Here is a 21,677-nt window from a genome sequence, read left to right as displayed (position 1 = left end):
GAATTTCACATTTCGTGGATTTAAAATCTATGAATTTAGAAAAATCTATAAATTTTAAAAACTTTCAATCCAAACAGTGTCTAAAAAATCAAACAGATGTAATCAATTCTAACCAAACCTTATGAAATGCTAATTTTGCCAATTTTGCCTTTTCGGCTTTCAATCATTTATCTAATTTAATGACTACTCATGGATAATTGATTCTCAGGGTATCTAAATTATTATTATTTTTCATTTTGATGACTCAATTTTATTTTTTTAATTTAATTATTAAATTTTAATTTTTTTTCATTTTAAAGGGGAGTTATTAGGCTAGATTATGCATACGTGGAAAGTATTCGGGTAAAAATAAATAAATTATGGTTACTAATTGAGTGCTTTTTTGCCAAACTAAAATAAAAACAAAGTTTAGTAATCAAAATAAAAAAAAACTAAAATTTAGTCACTAAAATAAATATAAAAATTGATACCCTCAAAATAATTACTCACCTATTCATTTAAAAACAAAATTAGACTTTTTTGAATTTCATTTTTAATATTTTTTAATTATTGTTCAAATATTCAAACATAACCGTGAAATAGTTATTTCAGGCAATTCACACTATAATAGGAAAAGGAAAAGTCGGATGATACGATTTGTAATACATCACTGCCTTGTAATGCACTGATAAATAATGTTCTCAATTTAATCTCATTCTTGAAAATTTTTTTATTTCATGCCTTTCACAAATCTCACACACCGAAGAACCAAATTAATTGACAAAGCTCTCAGAATCTTTTCTTCCAATGACTAGACTATTGACAGTAAAAAAAATTACGACTTGAATGTAATTGGTACAATTCACAAAATCAATGAATCAAACTGATAAAAAAAATTATCCAAATTTTTCTTGTCAATTTTATTATAATTTTGGATATATCAATATGTAAAAGAATGAAATTGAACTTAAAAATGAAAACATTTATTTAAAAAATAAAATTCATTTATAAATTAAAAGGCATACAATTCAATTGACCAAATGGATAGAGAAAATGCTTTAACCAATTACCGGAAACAAAATGAAAACTGAATGAACTTGTGGTATGATTAACCAATAAACACACTAAAAAAAAACAATTAAAGTTACGCGCATTGAAATCCTTCTGGCAACTGTTTGCCACAATAGTTGAGCAACAAGCTCAGGTCAACTGGAAGAGTCAAATTAATTTCCAAAAGACTAGCTTTAATAGTTGTGCAAAGACAAACGGCAGCTTCTAGATCAACAAGGTCACCAATAAGACTGCAACAAGGAGTATGTGGCGGAGTACCAACTGTAACACCCAATAAACTTTTCAACAAGTTGACACATACACCTAATTTAAGGGTATCCCTTGGGCATTTAGCAGGTTCGGCATATGAGTGGCTAGAGTAGTCAGGTGCATAGTTCATCGGCTCTGACGGCGTTGATGATGAGTGACTTGAGTAGTCAGGCGCATAGTCCATTGGCTTTGGTGTTGCCGATGATGGATTGTTTGTATAGTCAGGTGCATATTTTATTGGCTCAGGTGTTGTTGATGACGGATGCCTAGTGTAGTTAGGTGTATAGCTTATGGGCTCTTGTGTTTTTGATGAGGGTTGGCTATAGTCAGATGCATAGTCTATTGGCTTTGATGTTGATGGTTTGCTAGTGTAGTTAGGTGTATAGTTTTTCTGCTCAAAAATTGTTGATGATGGGTTGCTAGTATAGTCAGGTGCATATTCTTTTGACTCTGGTATTGCTGATGATGGTTTGCTATTGTAGCCAGATATATAGTCTTTTGATTCTGATGTAGGCTGTCTAGTGTAGTCAGGCGTATAGATAGAGTTAACCAAAGTGAAAAAGAGGAAATTGACGGAGAATAGGAGTGCCCCATAAGATATAACTCTTAAAGCCATATCTAAAATAATTTGATGGAGTTTTTTGTTTTTCAGATGAAACTTTTTATTAGCTTCGAGGGGTTGATGAGAATTGGCACTGAGAGTAAGGGATTTTATAGATGGAGATTAAGTGCAACATGCAATTTTTTAAATTTGGAAATGTAGTGAGTTATGTTCAAAATATATAGGTAGTAGTTTGCACAAATTAGTTGCTGATGACTGATGAGGATTATAATATCATGTCCATTTTTAGTTTACATGCTAGCACATCTTTAATTTTGACATTATCTCTAAAGTGGATATTCAGAATATATGTACATCTCGTTATATTCGACAGATTAGTTGGCATATTATGGAGTCGAGGGAAATTACTTTTTCGGGTGTATTATAAAATTTGATACTAATCGTTATAATATAATTTAAAGACAAAATAAATTACATATTCAAAATCATGATTAAATTGATTAATATATATTGATTGAAAAAATTAATTTACTACAATAATTATATATTTTGAGTAAATAATAAATAAAAGATGATAAATTTAATTGATAGAAATAAGATACACTGTAAACCGTACATCTTAAGCTATTTGGATAGAAAACAAAATAGTCCATAATTCAAAATCCATTTTTTTAATAACTTAAAGTGCAAAATCATTTTGATAAAATTTGTGATATATTTAAATGGTTGAATTTTCAGTAAAATTATTATACTAATTTCGTATTTTAAAAAAATTAAAAAAATAGAGAATCTTAATGAGGTAAATTTAAAAAAAATCATAAATATAAATATTGGGAGAATAATTTAAAATTTTATCATTTTCTAATATTATATGAAAATCTAATTTATTTTGAAATTACACGAAAACAACATTCAATTCATCGTGTTTTATTTTATTTTATTTGAAACAAATTTCATTTTTAATCTTTGTGATATAAAAATTTATTAAAAAATAAATTTAAATAAAATAAACATAACCAAATATTACTTTAAATTCCGTTAAGGCCTTCTCTTTACTCAACAGCAATCATTGTCACCATATTGAGATTTTGCCAATCCAGAGTAAATCAACAATTTCAACCAATGAGCTGTATCTCAAATGGTATAAGTGCTAGGCAGCAAACTGTTAGGTCGTGGGTTCGATTGCTCCCACAAACACTCCCCTTTTCAATTATTACAAAAAAAAAAACAATTTCAAATTTTGGTAGCTAATTTAATATGACAAAAATTCCAGCTTATCACCTTAAGTTGTGATGGGCATTCCTTATGAATTACACTAATAATGTCTTGTCGATTTTAAGAGTGATCCTAATTCCATTGGATGTAGTGATTCGAACAAATATTTGCTCAAGTACTATCAATATATATTTGTCATTTTAATTAGATATTTGAATGTATCACTGCACACACAAACATTATGTTTTATCTAAATATGACGCATAAATTTAAATAAGAACGGGAGCTCTTTTTATCTTTTAGACACCAAATAGGATATTTAGAAAAATGTAGACACTACTAATGTAATTGTTTTCTCAAAATAATAATAAAAATGATATAATAACAATTCAAAATACAACCTTACAATCGAAGTGCGGTGTGGAAGTATACAAGAAGTCCTTACTTTGCCCATGATATTTTAAGGTACATCAAGAAATTAACTGATTAAATGTTGAGCAAACATATATTCCAAGCCAAAGACACATGAACTAAAATGACAAGGAGAACAAACTTCAAAGGCCTAATGTCTTAAAAAAATCCCGATCTTTTAGCCCCTTTTCAATCATACGCTGACGTGAAAATTTATCAATTTTACCCTATTTTGCATTTTTGTGTTTCAATTGTACCCTGAAAAATTAAATTAACGTCTTTTGCGTTTGGAAATTTATTTAAAACATCCTCCATGTCTCGCATATATTAACTGTATATTTTTAAAATTTATTAAAATTTAGTTAAATTAATTAAGAATTTAAATTAGTGTTAATTTGATTATGGTTTTTAGTTAGTTTTTAAAAATAAAGGACTTATTTGTACTTTTTTGAATAAAAAAGAATTTAATTTCATGTTTAGACTTAATTAATTGAATAGTTTCATCATTTAAGTAAAAAAATTAACAAAAATTAAAATATCGGAGTACAATTGAAAACGAAAAATTTAAAAATGGGTAAAATTGACAAATTTTCAACGTCAAGGTAGAATTGAAAAAAAGTTTAAAGGTGAGAGGTTTTTGAGTGATTAGGCCAACTTCAAATCAAATAGAAGAACACAATTATTTTATGTGCATTTGAATCCTATTTTCCCCGATATGGACGAGCTCCAATTTACTGGAACATTAAAGTTAATATCCAAGAGATTAGCTTTTATTATAGTGCGAAGGTCAACAGTGGCTTCAAAATCTAAAAGGTCGCCGATTAGGCTGCATCAAAAAGCATATTGTGGATACCAACTGTAACCTCCAATAAAATTTTCAAGAAATGAGACATAAGCCCAACTTGAAGGCAGTAATCGCTCGTCTGCGTCTACATACATCTACAGTAAAGGGAACTGAATGGAGATTCCTGTACGCTTATTATTAATAGGTCTTACTTATTTTAGAAGAATAGTCCTGTCATATAGTTAGGCTTTTTAGTAAGTGTAGGACTGATACGAAAAAAAGATTATCCCCTGTAAAAGAGACTGACTGGCTCATTTGCTCTATCTCTTTCTTCCGCAATTGGATAAGCGAGGACTGTAATTTGATCTATCTTTTGGACAGTTAGCATGGGTATCATATGAGTAGCTAGAATCAGGTGCATAGTTATTTGTAGGACTGGCAATTTCTTACATGACCCGTTAACACGACACGACACGACACGAAGTTAATCAGGTCCGGATTAAGCTTCTATAGGTTTGGGTCATAAATGGATTAACCTTTTTATAACATGGTTAAATAGCGGGTTAAACAGTTTAAACTCGTTAAGACACGTTTAAATCAATTTAATAATATTAGTTAATTAAACTATTATATGTGACTAAATATATTCATATAATACATATAATTTATTAATTGTTATTTGTTCTATTAAAAATTATGGTTATTTTGGAGATTTGTTGTTTGATTATACTCGTTTAATTAAAAAATTATATTAAATGGGTTAAACGAATTATTAATAAATGTGTTAAACATGTTAAATATGTGATCTGTTATGACCTATTTTACTAAACGGGTTAGACAGTTTTACACGTGTCGAGTTTGAGTTTAACATTTTGAGTTTAAACGAGTTATGACTTAGTTTATTAAGCGTGTCGGGTTTGAGTTTAACATTTTGACACGATTAATTAAACAGGTTGTATTCGAGTTGAGAAAATATGTGTATTTTTAAATGGATGCACAATACATTTATGACACGACGACGAATTTTCAGCCCCAGTTATTTTGCTCCAATGGTGTTGATGATGATGGGTGACTTAAGTAGTCAGGAGCAGAGTCAAATGGCTATAGTGTTATTGATGATGGATTGCTAATATATTCAAGTGCATAGTTCACTGACATTGCAAATGTTAGGTTGCTAGAGTAGTCATGCTCATAATTTGTTTGCTCTGCTGGTATTGATGATGGGTTGCTAGTGTACTCAAATGCATAGTTTATTGAGTCCCGTTTTAGTAATGATGGGTGGCTAAAGGAATTAGGGGGTAATCAATTGACTCCGGTTCACAGTACATAATGCGTATAACTAACCAAAGTGAAAATTAGAAGGTTTGGGAAGAGGAGAAATGTGCTAGAAGCTATAACTCTTGAAGGTATATCAAAAATTACTTGGCGGGGTATGATCCCCTTTTAAGATATTATGATTTTTTTTACGACTATGAGGTGTCTTGAACGGGTTCCAACTATGAAACGACACCTTTAAGCCTTCCACGCTCAGACTAATTCCTACTCGAGCCGGGTAGGTCCCTCGCGGGAGGAAAAGCTCTGACCCCAAATTTTAAACGGCTGCATACATGAGTACGGTTCGAACCCGCGACCTCACTTAAGTCAGTAGAGCACCTTACCAACTCACATGCGCCTTGAGGTTATTATGAACTTTTTTTAGTTTTAAAGGCTTGTGAGAAATGACGATGAGGGCATGACATTTTAGAGGCGGAGATTAAGGCAAAATGAAATTTTACAATCTGAAAATAGTACTCATGTTTGTTGTAGATTTAAGATAGTTTAGTAATTTCAAGAGTTTAATACCCCAATTTGGATTATGGGATGAAGTATTTTACCATGTAATGAACTCTCATAGTCCATTTCTTTGTAATTAAGTAAATAAAAACAATTCTTAAAGAAAGTAAACAAAAATAATCAGATTGAAATATTTTATCAAAAATAGAATTAATTCGTAATTCAAAACAAATACAATTCAATTAATAATAATCTTGCAATTTTAAATTGCATTAACAAAAAAAATACTTAAAATATAATCAGCAAATACATTGTAGAGAGCATAGAAATCACTTAAAATGACCTTAGTTTAAGCGCATTGGAATCCTTCTGGCACCTGTTTGCCACAGTAGTTAAGCAATAAGGTAAGATCAATTGGAAGAGTCAAGTCAATGCCCAAGAGACTAGCTTTAATGGTAGTGCAAAGGCAAACAGCAGCTTCAAGGTCAACAAGATCACCGATAAGGCTACAACAAGGAGTATGCGGTGGGGTACCAATTGTAACACCCAACAAACTTTTCAATAAGTTGGCACATACACCTAATTCAAGAGTATTCCTTGGACATTTAGCAGATTCTGTGTATGAATGACCAGAGTAGTCTGGTGCGTAGTTCATTGGCTTTGACGGTACTGTTGATGATGGATTGCTGGTGTAATCCTGTGCATAATTTATTGGCTCCGGTGTTGCTGATGACGCTTTACTAGTGTAATCAGATGCATAGTTTACTGATTTTGGAGTTGTTGAAGATGGATGACTAGTATAGTCAGGTGTATAATCTATTGGCTCTGGTGTTCCTGATGATGAGTGACTAGAATAGTCAGGTGCATAGTCTACTGATTCGTGTGTTGTTGATGATGGTTTGCTAGGGTAGTTAGATGTGTAGTCTTTTTGCTCAGTTGTTGCTGATGATGGGTTACTAGTGTATTCGGGTGCATATTCTTTTGACTCTGGTTTTGTTGATGTTAGGCGGCTAGTGTAGTCAGGTGTATATGTAGAGTTAACTAAGGTGAAGAAGAGAAGATTGAGGGAGAAGAAAAGTGCTCCAGAGGCAATAATCCTTGAATCCATATCAAAAATTCTTTGATGGGATTTTTTTTTCCTAATTAAGCTTTTTATTTATTTTGAGAGCTGATGAGAAATGACAATTAGGTTAGGGATTTTATAGATGGACTATAAGATCAAATTGCATTTTAAAATTTCAAAAATGTGAGTCATGTGGGTTACACAACATAACATTATACAAAGTGGAAAAATTAGTCGCCGAGGACTAACAATATTTTCGTGGGGGCACGTCTCAAATCTTGGCAAGCCTTAATTGTATATTTGTGTACATTAATTTTTGTTTAATTCCTTTCAGCTAAGAAGCACGGAAACTTCGAAAAAATTGCGTTTCCTGTTTCGGAAATGTTTTGAAAACCGGAAACTCTTGGACGCCCGTATAAAACGTTTCGGGCCGTTTCCGTAAATAATAAAAATTAAAAATTTGTAAAAAAAATTAAAATTATTACTCACAAATAAAAAAATTTAACTAATTACCCATAAATTTTACATTCGCATTGCCCACAATATATCAAATATACTTATTTGTGTTGAATTATATTATATTTTATTATATATTTATAAAATTTTAAATATTTAGTATATTAAAATGAATTATTTTGTTAATTATCATAAATATTTTTATAATATTTTTATAAATATATCCCTATATTTTTGTTATTTGCACGTTTCCCCCACGTTTCATGTCCTTCATTTTGAAAAAATTTCGTTTCCCCGTGTCCGTTTTATATTGTTTCCGTTTTCCGTTTTCATTTCCGTGCTACCTAGCCTTTCAGAAATGTAGGTGTAATTTTCCTGAAGGATGACAAAAGTTATTGTATTTTTAATTGAGCTTTTGCCAAATATGACAGATATTCCTATGCAATAAATCATGGCCCCCGTTACCTGTGCAATACATCATGGCCACCGTTACTTGAGCTTTTGCCAATCCAGACTAAATAAACAACTTCAGATCTTGGTAGCTGATTTAATATGAAAAATATTCCAGCAGCTAGCTTATAAGCTTATGCATGTAGTGGTGGGCATTCCTTACGTTCTAGTTCTAAGACATAATCACTCAAAAGTCTCTCAGCTTTAAATTTTTTACAATTGCATTCTGATATAGAAAAATTCCCACTTTTTATTTTTTTTTCAATTATACAACAAAGTATTAAATTGACCTCTTTTCACATTAAAAAAAATTAAAATAATTTTTCATTTTTAATCTATATTCTAATTAAACACTAATATTATTAATAATATAAAAAATCATTCTTCCTAAAATTATATCCGCTAACTTTTTAAAATCAAAACCATAAAAATTTTAAATTTAGGGTATAATTGAAAAAAAATCTAAAGGTGGGGGGATTTTGAGAGGATTTTCCTACGTCGGTGTGCAATTGAAATGAAATTTAAAGGTGGGAGGGGTTTAAGAGAGTTTTCCAACATCAGGGTGCAATTGAAAAAAAAAAATTAAAGATGGAGGGCTTTTGAGTGATTAGGCCTAGTTCTAACATGTAAACAACTACTTCTAGTTGATTTTAAGCAACTCTTTTCGGTTGAACAAAATATCAATTCACTTCCTCAATTTGACACAAAAAATTAAAAAAAATCATTATCATTTCCATCTAGAAATAATCTTGTGATAAATTATGAATGACAATCTTAGGTTTAATTAAATTAATCATAATCTCCTATTTTAATTAGGGTGACAATTATGAGTTTAATTAAAATTAATTAGAGTTAAGTATGATTAATTAGAGTTAGTTAGGTGAAATTACACATCACACTTTTTTTTGTCAGAGGGCAAATTTTCGGTTGAAATGATCCACTTTACTCGAGAATGACGTTTTTAATTTTTTTGTGCCCAGTTGAGGGGGTGAATTGATCTTCTGTTCAATTTTCGGTCTATCAAATAGGAGATTCGACAGTAGGAAACTAAAACCAAGAGCTAAACATATGCATAGGTGTACCCTCCAACTCCAAATAAAAAGGTGTATTACCAACGGAACCCCAAACATGAGGCGGTCAATCCTACTCTCTAGAGTGCCTTCGCAGTTAGCAGCAGAAAGAGAAAATTGCATGTACGATTACGGTATGAAATCGATCAGAGACTAGGTAACAAATCAGTTAGTTTGACCGATCTTTTGATTGCTAAAAATCATTGGATAAAAGGGTAGCGAAGGCTATGCTACAGAATTAAATTCATCCCAGGTCCCAAAAAAGACAAAACAAAAAAGTATTAGTTTAATTACGACATTCAATTATCTTTTTTACAGTTCAAATTAAGTGTTATAGCTGGGTATATGTAGTAGCTTTTCCCGTGGATACGATTCTGTACTTCGCATTCTATATTACAAACTGGTATTTGTAAGCTTTCGGATTTTTACCAACATGGACCGGTTTATAAATAGCGGTAGTGGACCGGTTAATCGGTACATGCCCATAATTGCATGGCCAAATGACTAAAATAGGCTAAAAACACCAGGCTCGTGGCAAATCATCAGTTACCGCCATATTTTGAACAGAACACCACCAGAAGAAAAACGATAACGACGAAGTTTTATTTTTGTTGGAATTGGGTGATTTGAAAAAAGAAATCGAAATAGATGGAGAAAATAAATGATGTAGTTGAATGATTTGAAAAGGTAAAGGAAAGTAGATGGAGAAAAAAATGATAACTAAAATTTCTCACAAAGAAAATAATTTTGATTTTGAAGAAGAGATGAAGCGGAGAAGAAGAGGTGAAAAAAATAGTTTTATAAATATCTATGAAACTGGAAACGATTAAAATTAACAAATCATATTAGGTATTTCTGAAAATATTTTCTAAAAATAAAGATAGTTTGGATTAATCTCCTATTTTAAAGAGTTCATTCGGTTATGATAAATATGATAGTGAAATTATCATAATATAATGTGGGCAAGTAATTATAATTATGCAATTGAGATGAACTGGAATCCAAGAAAAAAATCGTAGAACTAATATTTTCCTTTAAATAAAATATTAGCATTAATGAAATTTAAGAATGTAGTTTATTTTTAATTAATTAATAAAAAAATCAAAATCAAAATTTTATCCAAATATACTTTGTCCATTTGGCAAGAGTTTAAAGGAAAGCACAACAAAAATCTCATTACGACTAGTTAAACACACGGATGGTTATGAGAGAAAAAAAGTTTAGATTGCAAAAAATCGTCAAGGAGATTTCAAATGAGCGTATGTTTATTCAGTGAATAATTATACAACGCAACGGTTGCGCCACGCCATTCATGCAACAAACCAATAAGGTGTTAGCCATATATAAATGTTTAATAATAAAAAAATAAATAATAAATAAAGATTCTCTATCGCAAATGATTATTGCCTTATTGTAAAAATGATGTGGCACATCCGTTGTTGTGTGGGATAAACACTCTTATTCAGTTTAGTTCCATCATCTAGTCAACAATGAGCGACAATAAAAACATAAAAAGTAAGATCCATTTTTATAGACCAAAACAACATAGATAGTAGAAGGGTGCACCATTTCGAGACGGACAGAATGAAATATTTTTATTTTGACAAAATTACCCTCTTTTATTTTGAATCCCTTTTTTTCTTAACATATGAGGGTTATTTTGTCAAAACAAAAAATATTGATATATATCTACCAATTGTTGTTCTGACAATAAAATCACCCATAGTAAAATTGTATATATGGTAGTACAATTGATCCATGTTTCGAAGGTATATTCATATTCATAATCACGTTTAACTGACACTAGCGAAACTATTGACAAAAGCTAGTGAGAGAAGAGGACGCTGCAAATTTATAGTAAAGAGGATGATTTCCAAGTAGGACCTTTTCAAATCCCGTGCTTGAGGTAATAATCACTTGATACAACTTTGAACAACGTAAAATCCATAATCCACAAGCATCCATATCGGACTTCCTCAGGAAGCAATTACTTTGTCTCTGAAGTTGGAACCTTATGGCGCTTGAAATATTCTCTAAATCCATAGGCACTGATGTCATAGTTGAACTGTATAATAACAAATAAGAAAGAATCAGGCAGGAGAGGAGACACGTCAACAGAAATTTCATATCCGACTAGACTAACTCTAACAACTTCACTAAGTTGGAACTCCTTAAATAATTCTTGAAACAACAATTATGCACCTAAAGCCTTCCAAATATAAATGCAATCTGTTAAGTGCACACAGCTCCAGTCCAATACAATTTTAAGACCGTCCATATAACACCTTAATCAGCATTACATCATAGTTTTTAAGTAATTAACCAGAAAAGATTATTAAAGTGATAAGATCTTTTAAGGAACACAGTAGGCACTGCTTGAGTTAATGAGAGTATAAAGGTTAGACAACACTCAAGACTCACAGGTAGAACTTTGACCGAGTACTTTGTGACGCCAGGATCAACAACCTTTCCTTGACTGTCCGCCTGCATCAGAGAGACGTGTAAGACTAACTTTCATCTCAGAAAACACATGGAACTGTCATCAACAAACTGCTAGAAAAATGCGCTCCGACTCGTATAGTCAAGAGACAATACAGTGCTGTAAAATTAAAATCGTTTCCTGTCTTTTTTCTAAGGCTATCTGATAAAGACAGAATAATTGACATCATACAAAATGTAAATAGAAAATGCCTGAAGGATATAAATTATGTGCCAATTTCTGCATGCATGTGCCTGAGTGTAACGATTGTGAGAATATTGATGGAAAGTTTTCCTAACACAATCTTTTAGTGCACAATAACGAGGAGAAGGAAAATTGTTACTATCAGTTTACAGTTCTGCACTTTGTTCTAATTGCTCAAAATAGGAAAATGAAAATATAAAGAATAGAAGAAAAAACCACTGAGGTAAATATATGGCATATTTTCCCCCTGAAAAAACATCACCACTACAGAGAATCAATTTAAGGACCAATAGCACTAGTACTGCCGCCTGAATCATCCATGGCTGTCCCACAGCAATACCACCATTGCCGCAGCCTCTATTTCGACCACTCTGTTTACAATCTGTACAACCTCCCCTGAACATTAATTTAATTTCTTCTTCACCCAATATCCTTAAACCATTGTTAAAACAATCTCATTGTTTCTAGATGCTAATTCAATGCTAATTAATTGTCCACACTGAAGAAAGATAATAAAAAATAAAAGTGGAAATTTTCAGTTACATATCTTTTTTTACATTTCCCGCCATTTTTTCTTTTCCCGTCTTCTATGCATCAAGTGTATGATTAATAAGCTATCAAGCAGCCATAATCACATATGATGCAAAGCCACATTACAGCAATTGATGATCAAACCTGAGCTAGAAGCCCTTTTACAACAATAACTCTGTCACCATAATATGCCATTCTACAAATGAAAAAAAGGGTTGATTTCTACCAAGTTCTTGATTTAGACATTCAAAACAACATTCACCCACCACTATCAAACACTTGAAAATAAAGTTGATCTAATGGAACTGTTTAATAATGAAGGCACATTATCATATCATGACAAGGACACAAATAAAGCAGAAAAGAATGCCATACTTGTTCAGGGCTGTGGAATATTTCAATGAACGGATATTCCTTCCTCTGTCGTGTTAAACAGAACCCAGGGTATTTTGGACATTCAACCTTCAAAAGAACAGAAGTGAAAAAGCTTGATTAGAGTGAAGATCAGAGATGCAAACAAACATTCAAGATCAGGAAAATAAGAATTTGTTTAGTATAAATTCATAAAGAATCACAAGATAATTATGACGAGGTTTGTAAATAGGGTTTATATCTTGCTAAAATTTATGAAAAATATGCATGAATTACATGTATACCTTTAAACATGAAGTCGGTATCTAAAGGAAGCATTAGGGCATTAAAAAAATGATTTTCCTAGTAAATTCCAGTCCCAAAAGGTGCAAAGATACTTGGCAAGCTCCTAGGATGGTTCCCCCTAAACGTATTATATTCACAAAATGTCTTTATGGTGAGAGCCTAACCTCAAGAATCACACTTTTATAGTGGACTTTGCTTCCTACATAACACTGTTTATCACTTATTTCTGAGCCAAAGACAAGAATGAAAAGGCTTTGATATCTCATGAGTAGTAGTACATAATAAAGAATAATTCATGAATGTAGAACAACTTACACGGACAAATTTTACATGGGGATAGAACTCAGCAGCAGCTTCCTCAAGTACCCGATCAAGATGTTTGGTGTAATTTCCTCTGCACTATCCAAAATGAGTAGTCAAATAAATAAACAATTTTGATAACTAATAAAACGTAATATAAGAAGGCTAAGGTCACTGAATTTATGTTGCCTGATGGTGAAAGCAACAGCTACAGGACGACCTTCGTGAAGAAGTTGGACAAAATCACGCTCTGATTTAAAATGAATAACCCGTGATGGGCCAAGATCTTTGGGATACCCAGTATAATACCTTCATGAATCATAATTCATATCAAAAACAGACAGAGAAAAATCAACCATTAAAAATCTTAATAATGCCCAAGAAAAATGCACTTACTTGCATGAGGCACGTAAATGGCTGATCATTTTATCAAAAAAAGCTTTCTCCTCCATTAAATACAACAATGCAACCAATCCAAGTCTAATTTTATCCTGCAAAACAGTTATTAATTCCTTTACATGTTAATAAAATTTATATTCCATCAATAAGGGACCACTATAAGACTATACTCTTGAATGCATAATCAAGGTCTATCACAAGCTCATAAGCACTACCGACAGCGTACCGGATAAAATTGTAAGCTAATAATTTAAAAAAGAAGGCTAAATTTGGGAATGATCATCAGTGGTAATGCCCAAATAGAAAAAATCCAAAATAATCACACATTTGAATCGATAATCTTCACACATTTTCATTGAAGCATTTTATCAAACACATAGAATGCATCTACTAGAAGGAAAAATAACAACCCATAACAAATAGTTTCAATTACAGGGATAATAAACGTCAGCAAAAGTAAATAGCAAGACAAAAAAAATTACTGTACTCTGGAAGTTCTTGTATTTCTTCCGCAGATTAAATACGCTCCATTTTTGCCTTTACTCTCCAAAATGGCGTAGTATACTGAAGACGAGAACAATATCGTATATGTGTAAATTCTTTAAGTCAAAATGAACATTTTTATTAAAAAATTGCCCAAGACATTAAAAAAAAGGGAACCTTTATTGACGTGTCATAATTTTAGACATGAAGACAACACGTGTACAACTTCTTATTTCCTGCGCGAACACGTGTCGACAATCTTGTAGAGCAGACTAAGCAAAAACGTTAACTCTAAAACCTTTTTTAAGTTTATCTTTATTATTTAAACTGTCAATTTCAACTCGTTAATTTTATTATAAAACCCCTTCTCTTCATCTTCTGTTCAATCCAATCCAATCAAACAAATTCAACTCTTCAATTTTCATTCAAAAGTCTCACTCCGTTTAAACTTAATTTGTTCAGTATGGCTGCGGTTCCGATATGCATCCAATGCGGCAACAGAAGCAACCCTTGCCGGTGCAAAGTGGTGGGTCCAACTCTTGGGTTCGTAGCATTCGTCGTAGCGGCGGCGGTGGAGTGGCCGATCGGTGCTTTTGTTTACATTTTTAAGCATAGGAAAGGTCGGAGAATCATGGCACATCCGGCCACCGTTGTTTATCCAAGGGTCACTAATACTATACCCATTTGATCATCGTCGTCGTCTATTGTAATAATGATTTCTTATATGTACTGTACTGCTAATAATACTAATTATGCTATGTTTTTCCTTTGTTAATGTTGTGTTTATGTGTTTTAATTTGTTTCTAGTTTCTATATATGATTTAATAATTGATTACATTATTTTTGCAATATTTTATTTTCATTTTTCACTAAATGAGGTCAACCACAGAAGCTATGAAGGTGCAGACTGTTTCTTTTCTTCTCCGATCACATATGTCTGTTAATTAAATTATTTATTTATTTATTGTCAATTGCATATGATTAAAATTATTATTTGAGATAGACGTCGTATGATTTGTTAATTTATATTTATATGATTTAATAATGTAACTTATAACAGAGTGCAAACACTAAATCAACTACGATGTACATTAGGAATTTTTAAAATTATACAAGACCAATATTTATATTTATATTTTTATACCAAAAATAAAAGTTGATGCTTGTTTTTGTTAAAATTTTAAAGTTCGTCTTGTGATTGCAAATTAGCTAAAATCCGTGATATAATTTGCAACGTGTCAAATTATATGGCAAATATCGAAATTCATTGTCAACGTATATGGAAATTTCGGCTTTCAACTCAGCAAAAATATCACGAAAAAATATCAATATGTTGATGTGCTAAAATTGCAAAATTCATTGATAACATTGCTAAATTTGAAAGTATGTATTATAATTACAAGTGAAGTCGAAATTGGTGAATTTATTTACAATTAATCTAAATATTATGTGGTTAGTTTAGCTAAAATTAATATAAAGATTACTATTATTAGGTTTTGGTCGGCGTGAATTGTTTATATGGATTAACTCGATTGATCTGCATATAGAAAAATTTAAAATTTTAATTAAATTGAGATTTAAAGATAGATTAAAGGCGCGTCAAAACGATAAGTGCCTAATTAGTCTCATCTTAGAATCTAATTTCTTTATACTTGCTTTTTTTTCTCTTTAAAAAAAGAACAGGGATCAATTTAAACACTTTTTATACTTCTTTTGAAATATATATTAAAATATGGGATTTGTGAAACTTCCTTTCCCGCCACTATTCATATATAAAATAGGTATGGGCTAAAAATACAAGCCTTTTTTTTTTTTTTTTGAGAAATACAAGCTTTATTTTAGCTCTCTTTTTTCACTCATTGACAGAAACACTCAATTAGCTTTCTTACTCTTCCTCCAGTTAAGCGATGTTTTTTTGAAAGTCTTTTCATGTCATTTTAAGAAAATTCAAAAAAATGTATAATATTTTAAATATCCTTCAATTACTCCAACTCACTAAATTGGCTGATCAAAAGGTTTAAATTTTAAAAAACATATATATAAATGTAAAAGAATATAGTTATAAATTTACGAAATTACCTATAATCGAATGGTTTTAGCCTTTAGGTACTGTATTGGTCTTTGCTTAGACGCTTATTCAGTTGTTCCTTCAAATTCAAAACCAGCAAAGGTGACACACAAAGGACTCTAACATTTTCCTATAACTAGTAAATTGCTTAGATCCATAAAGATGAGACTGACTGCCATTTTGCAACCATGGAATATAACCTTTCAAAGACCCACAACAAGTCAGCCGTCAAGTCTACTCTTACCTTGTATTCAATGCCCACTATATCCACCCAGAAAATGACATGTCAGCATCCTTATAGTGCCACATGAATAAAGATCTACTACGACAAAAAATAATAATATTAACATAAATAAAAAAGAAATTGATTGATATATAGTTTTTAATTTATAAAAAATTTAAGTTTGAATCTCCATAACACCATATTAATCTATTTAAATAGGCGTTTGTTTTTTTCATACCGATCATTTTAACGAGAGTTGTTACTTTGTGGTGAATTTGTAAGAATGAGCTACTTTTTTTTTAGAGGAATAAGAATGAGCGACTTTATATAGCTTACACGGTTAGTCAATTTCAAATAAAACAAAAAACTAATAAAAATTTACATGTATAAGAAATAAAAAAAAAAATTCCCTAACAAATCTTTCATAATAAAAAATGACTAAATACACTCATTCGATAATAATAATTTTAAATTTTTAAAAATCTTTAGTTTACCTAGATTTTACTGTCATATTAGTAAAATAATAATAATAATAATTGTTTTTATTAAAAATAGCTAAATACACTTATTTGATATATTTAAAAAAAATCAACAAACTAATATTTTTAAAAAAATTGAGATATTATTCAATTTCTCCTAGAAGTGCTTTTCTCTCATATTATTAAAAAAAGTTCAACTTTCATTTTAACCCTCCAATTAGTATATAATGTACGTGACCTTAATTAGTTATTGAACCAACTAAACCCTCAATTTCTCCTCTTCTTCCCTTCCCTTTCTTACAGATTCCCATGGCAAGGCCATTATTTTTTACGTCCAAACCACAAAACCTTCCATTTCTACCATTAATTAGCATCTTTTTAACAGCAATTACCATCTTCTCTATCCTCTCATTCCTCTGTACTTCTCATCGTAAGACCAAGAAATCGCAAGAATCAAACGATCAACAAAACTCTTCTTGTTCTAATTCATCATCTTCACAGTTTTCTAGTGAGAGAAAGCTTTTCTCTAAGCTGAACAGTAAAATTAGCAGTAAAGCTGTGTTAATGGTGAAGATGGTTTCTTGGAAGAAAAATAATCAACATGATGGGTATGATGCTGTTGCTGTTGTTGACGATGATGATGACAGTGAAGAAGGTGTTTGGAGAAAATCAATCATGATGGGAGAACGGTGCCGTCCGTTGGATTTTTCAGGGAAGATTGAGTATGATTGTGAAGGGAATCGTCTTGATCATGTTCATGTTCTTGTTCAAAGTGGTAAAATTGATCCTTCGAAAATTTGATCACATGTGGGTCTTAAACTTTAACCTTCTTTACCAGGATTAAGGTTTTTCATCACTATGTTTGATCTGTTGTTATTTTTGTATATTTCCGAATAGATTAATATTCGAGCCAACTTTATGAGCTCAATTTCTTATACGAGCTCAAATTAATTTAATTTTTTAAATTGTATTAAATATTTGATAACTAAATATATTGAATTGAGTCAATTCATGAACCATTTAAAAGTAATTCATAATCGATTTGATTAATTGAAATTCGAACTACTCAAAATATTTTATTATTCTAAATATGTATATTTACAGTTTAGTTACTTTCTATGTAAAATCAAATATAAAAAATAATTCATATACATCTAAAATTATTTCGTATACATCTCAAAAAACAATATATAGCTGAAAGAAAATATATCTGAGATGTTTATAAGATATATGATCACAGATGTATTAAATACGTATCTAACACATCGAGGCATTGCCGTTGTGCACTCACGTGCTGGCTTGTTGTAGAAGCTGAAATAATGACTCGCTGATGCAAAGCTAACACACTTATATAGGACTATGTTTTGAAGCGTTTGTAAAACTGATGTGCGAAACAGGTCATTTTTTTGTTTGAAGAGTATAATTGTAAAGAGAAAGAATGCCAAAGTTGCTGAACTTTGGAGGGGCAATTGGATCCTTCCTGATCCCATTGACTCAGAGACAGAGAGAGCCTGGGAATTTATCAGAAGTAATTTCAAGGTGACTAATGACAGAGATAGTATCAATTAGAAAGTTGTTAACAACAATAGATTCTCTATCTCCAATACTAGAGATATCTACAGAACTCATTATGAGAAAGTGGCTTGGCATAAGTTAGTTTGGGGAAAGAATTCTATCCCTAGACACAATTTCATCCTGTGGATTATTTTGAAGAACAGGCTCAGAACCAAAGATAGGCTCGGGAAGTGGGGAGTCATTGATGAGGATAATTGTGTGTTGTGCCAGAGTGATGTGGAGACTAGTGACCATATCTGCTATGATTGCCCTATTTCTAAAGCAGTATGGAGTAAAATTTTGTGCATCTGTAATTGTCCTGTTATTAGCAACTGGAGAAAGAACCATCAGCTGGTTTTGCAGGAAGACCAAAGGCAAAGATGTTAAAGCTGCTCTGAGAAGGAATTTATTAACAGCCACTATGTACAATATCTGGAAAGCTCGCAATTTGAAGATCTTTTCTAATGAAGACCCAGATATCAACACTGTCATTAAAAGGATCAAGATGGTTATCTTGGCCGAATTTGATTCTTGTAATGATAACTCCTCTATTTATCATGATATTTGTAGTATTCGTAGGCTTTAATTAGCTTTGTTGTTCTTGCTTTGTTTCTCTTTGTGAGCTAGTGAGCCTAGGTTGCCTGCGTGCTTCTCTGTTTTGACTTGAGGTTTCGTAGCTGTTTAGGCAGTTTGCCTTAGTTGTAATCTTTATTACTTGTCTAGTAATGAAGCTCTTTTTTTTTGGTTTTCTCCAAAAAATAAAATTGAGTGTAAACAACTTGCAAGTTTAGCGCTTTTGAAAAGTTTAGACTTGTGTAGTATATTCTTTTGATTTCTCAATTATTATTTTTAATAATGAATATTTTAATTGATTTACTTTTTGTAAGCTGCCCATATTTTAGAGTGTTTATCCCACACAACGGATGTGCCACGTCATTTTTACAATAAGCAGCGGCGTAGCCAGAAATTGAAACTAAGAGGGGCAAAATAGAAAAGAATTTCATATGATATATATATATAATTAAGGGGGTCAATATGTATTAATAATCTAAATAACGAGTTAAATTTTAAAAAAATTACTTGAGAAATTTGTAATTTTAGAAAAATAAGAGGGGCAAATGCCCCTCTTATCCACAGCGTGGCTCCGCCACTGACAACAAGACAATAATCATTTACGATAGAAAATTTTAATTTTTTTTTTATTATTAAACATTTGTACATGGCTAACGTTTTATTAGTTTGTTGCATGAATGACGTGGCGCAATCGTTGCGTTATATAATTATTCCATATTTTAATTAAATTTTTTTTAGAAGGTCAAATTGTAACGTATCTCAATGGGCTTGATTTATTATGTAATCAAGCTTAGTGGGTTAACCTAATGTTTTGTACATTCTTCCATAATAAATTATGGGCCAGCCATGGGTCTAATTTTTTTAAGTTTGGAAGATTTACATTTTATATGGTTTTTCATTTAACTTTGTTTGAAATTATATTTACTAATATCTTATAATCTTTTTTTATCAAAAAGCTATGAAAATTCTATTTATATGGTTCTAAAAACCTACTATAAAATTATTAAAAAGCTATTTATAGCTACTAATTTTGTTTACCAGAAAACTACTAAAAAACTACCGATAAAAATTTATTTTGCCCATTAAACTTATCATAAAGATCAAATAAAGTTAAATTTGTAGTTTTAAATAAAAGTATTATCAAAATTGATATTTTATTTTGTTTTATCTCTTAGCTCCAATTTGTACGTCAAATTCCAATAGTTCCCAGCTCCAATTTATATATCACGGTCCAAAAAATTTCTATCATCTTGTTATAGGACAAAAATAAGTCAAAATGCTAACTTTCAAGGAGTTTTTGTCCAAAACTATGAATATGACACTATTTCATCATTTTTGTCAAGTTTAAGGTATAAAATGAAATTTTATGGATTTGAACTATTGTATTAATTAAAAATTTATATAGTGGTAAAAAATTTCACTCTAAACACGTATTAATCCATTTCATGAGTCACGTTCGCATAATAAATTCGATTAAATAACTAACAAACTTAGTTATTAAAAGAAGACATAAATACTAGTTAATGTTTGCAAATTAAATAGATATCTGAAATGATGTGACATTTAATTTATAGTATATCATAATTTATTTTAGAATGTACAGTCTATTAATATAACTAATACCAATAATGTAGTCATAATACATTATAAAAATTATGAAATTAAATAGTACAAGACAATTTTAAAAAATAGATGAATAATTTTTTAAAAACATACATATCGTCTTATATAATGTAACAAGTTTCCCATGCCTTTGTGTTTCCTTGAAATCTTATAATGAGACTTTATATATCGTTGTTAAACTAACAATGATTTGTCTTGTCCTGTATTGCTATAAATATTTAAAGGCTTTGACATGCTTCAGTCTCACGTCTTATAAAGTGACCAAAACTATACTGAAAAATTATAAAATAAATAAAATTAACGGAATATAATTTTAAAGTGAGCATATTATAAATTCTAATATGATAAATTATATTATTCAATCTTATATTTAATTTATTTAAAAAAATTAAAATTATAAAAGAAACAATTTCCCACCGTACACTCTTCACAGATCCGCCTCACTGTGCGCCTTCAGGCTATACTGTCCGTGAAAATCCACAATATGCTTGTAATACGGGCTGAGCCCCGCATGACAAATAGTAGCGTTCGAATCCATCTTACTTGTGATTTGTTTGATATAAATGGGTAACACTAATACGTTATAGAAATTGCATGGATGGGAATGCCAAGCCAAGTGACAAATGATGGAATTGGAATTCATTCCCATCACAAACTATGTACACATTTTTCCAATTCTTTTTCTTCAATTATAAGATAGATATATTAAATTTTTATTTTATTTTGAGGAAAGTATTTAATAAATTTTTAAGTACAAAGAATGTATAACTTAATGGAAAGAAATATAGTAAGAAATCCCATCTTATCTTTAAAAACTTTCCAAGAAATAAGAGGAATTCAATAAGTATTTTCATTGATTTTCTGAAAGATTCATGCATGCAAGACAGATCATTGTGATATACTAAGTTTAGAAGCACATGTAATATGAAATATAGTAAGAGTACATATTTAAGATATGGAAGAGCACTACTCATCCAAAGTAATCGGTTATGGAAGAGGGTCACATCTATATAATATATAG

At 30.7% G+C, this 21,677-nt stretch overlaps 5 protein-coding genes across 7 annotated transcripts; 2 read left to right on the top strand and 3 right to left on the bottom strand.

The window, feature by feature from the left end:
• Positions 1–940: 940 nt before the first annotated feature.
• On the bottom strand, positions 941–2,008 carry LOC126678663 (pEARLI1-like lipid transfer protein 3). Its single transcript, XM_050373559.2, has one exon. The coding sequence runs from the start codon at positions 1,913–1,915 to the stop codon at positions 1,124–1,126; it is 792 nt and encodes a 263-aa protein (XP_050229516.1). The 5' UTR covers positions 1,916–2,008; the 3' UTR covers positions 941–1,123.
• Positions 2,009–6,211: 4,203 nt separating this feature from the next.
• Positions 6,212–7,204, bottom strand: LOC126679216 (lipid transfer protein EARLI 1-like). The gene has a single exon (XM_050374199.2). It carries the CDS (start codon positions 7,150–7,152, stop codon positions 6,394–6,396), a length of 759 nt encoding a protein of 252 aa, XP_050230156.1. The 5' UTR covers positions 7,153–7,204; the 3' UTR covers positions 6,212–6,393.
• Positions 7,205–10,806: 3,602 nt separating this feature from the next.
• On the bottom strand, positions 10,807–14,260 carry LOC126676472 (uncharacterized). Of its 2 annotated transcripts, none has more exons than XM_050370688.2 (7): positions 14,141–14,260; positions 13,651–13,745; positions 13,444–13,563; positions 13,270–13,348; positions 12,673–12,759; positions 11,505–11,567; positions 10,807–11,148 (listed from the first exon to the last, which is right to left on the bottom strand). In XM_050370688.2, exons 2-7 carry the CDS (start codon positions 13,704–13,706, stop codon positions 11,071–11,073), a joined length of 483 nt encoding a protein of 160 aa, XP_050226645.1. In that variant the 5' UTR covers positions 13,707–13,745; positions 14,141–14,260; the 3' UTR covers positions 10,807–11,070. The 2 variants fall into 2 exon arrangements, with proteins under 2 accessions (XP_050226645.1, XP_050226646.1); XM_050370689.2 differs by having other exon boundaries at positions 14,136–14,258.
• A 229-nt stretch (positions 14,261–14,489) lies between these two features.
• Positions 14,490–14,911, top strand: LOC126678752 (uncharacterized). Its single transcript, XM_050373650.2, has one exon. It carries the CDS (start codon positions 14,600–14,602, stop codon positions 14,822–14,824), a length of 225 nt encoding a protein of 74 aa, XP_050229607.1. The 5' UTR covers positions 14,490–14,599; the 3' UTR covers positions 14,825–14,911.
• A 2,214-nt stretch (positions 14,912–17,125) lies between these two features.
• On the top strand, positions 17,126–19,300 carry LOC126676753 (uncharacterized). 2 transcript variants are annotated; one of them, XR_007640402.2, is made up of 2 exons: positions 17,126–17,713; positions 18,304–19,300. XR_007640402.2 is itself a non-coding variant. In XM_050371029.2 (2 exons), the coding sequence occupies exons 1-2, from the start codon at positions 17,216–17,218 to the stop codon at positions 18,318–18,320; spliced, it is 483 nt and encodes a 160-aa protein (XP_050226986.1). In that variant the 5' UTR covers positions 17,144–17,215; the 3' UTR covers positions 18,321–19,300. The 2 variants fall into 2 exon arrangements, 1 of the variants encoding a protein (XP_050226986.1); XM_050371029.2 differs by having other exon boundaries at positions 17,144–17,681.
• Positions 19,301–21,677: the final 2,377 nt, after the last annotated feature.

The sequence above is a fragment of the Mercurialis annua genome, linkage group LG4 (genome assembly GCF_937616625.2).
Source record: "Mercurialis annua linkage group LG4, ddMerAnnu1.2, whole genome shotgun sequence".
In the NCBI taxonomy this organism is placed as follows: domain Eukaryota; kingdom Viridiplantae; phylum Streptophyta; class Magnoliopsida; order Malpighiales; family Euphorbiaceae; genus Mercurialis; species Mercurialis annua.
This window is presented reverse-complemented; position numbering and strand designations above follow the sequence as displayed.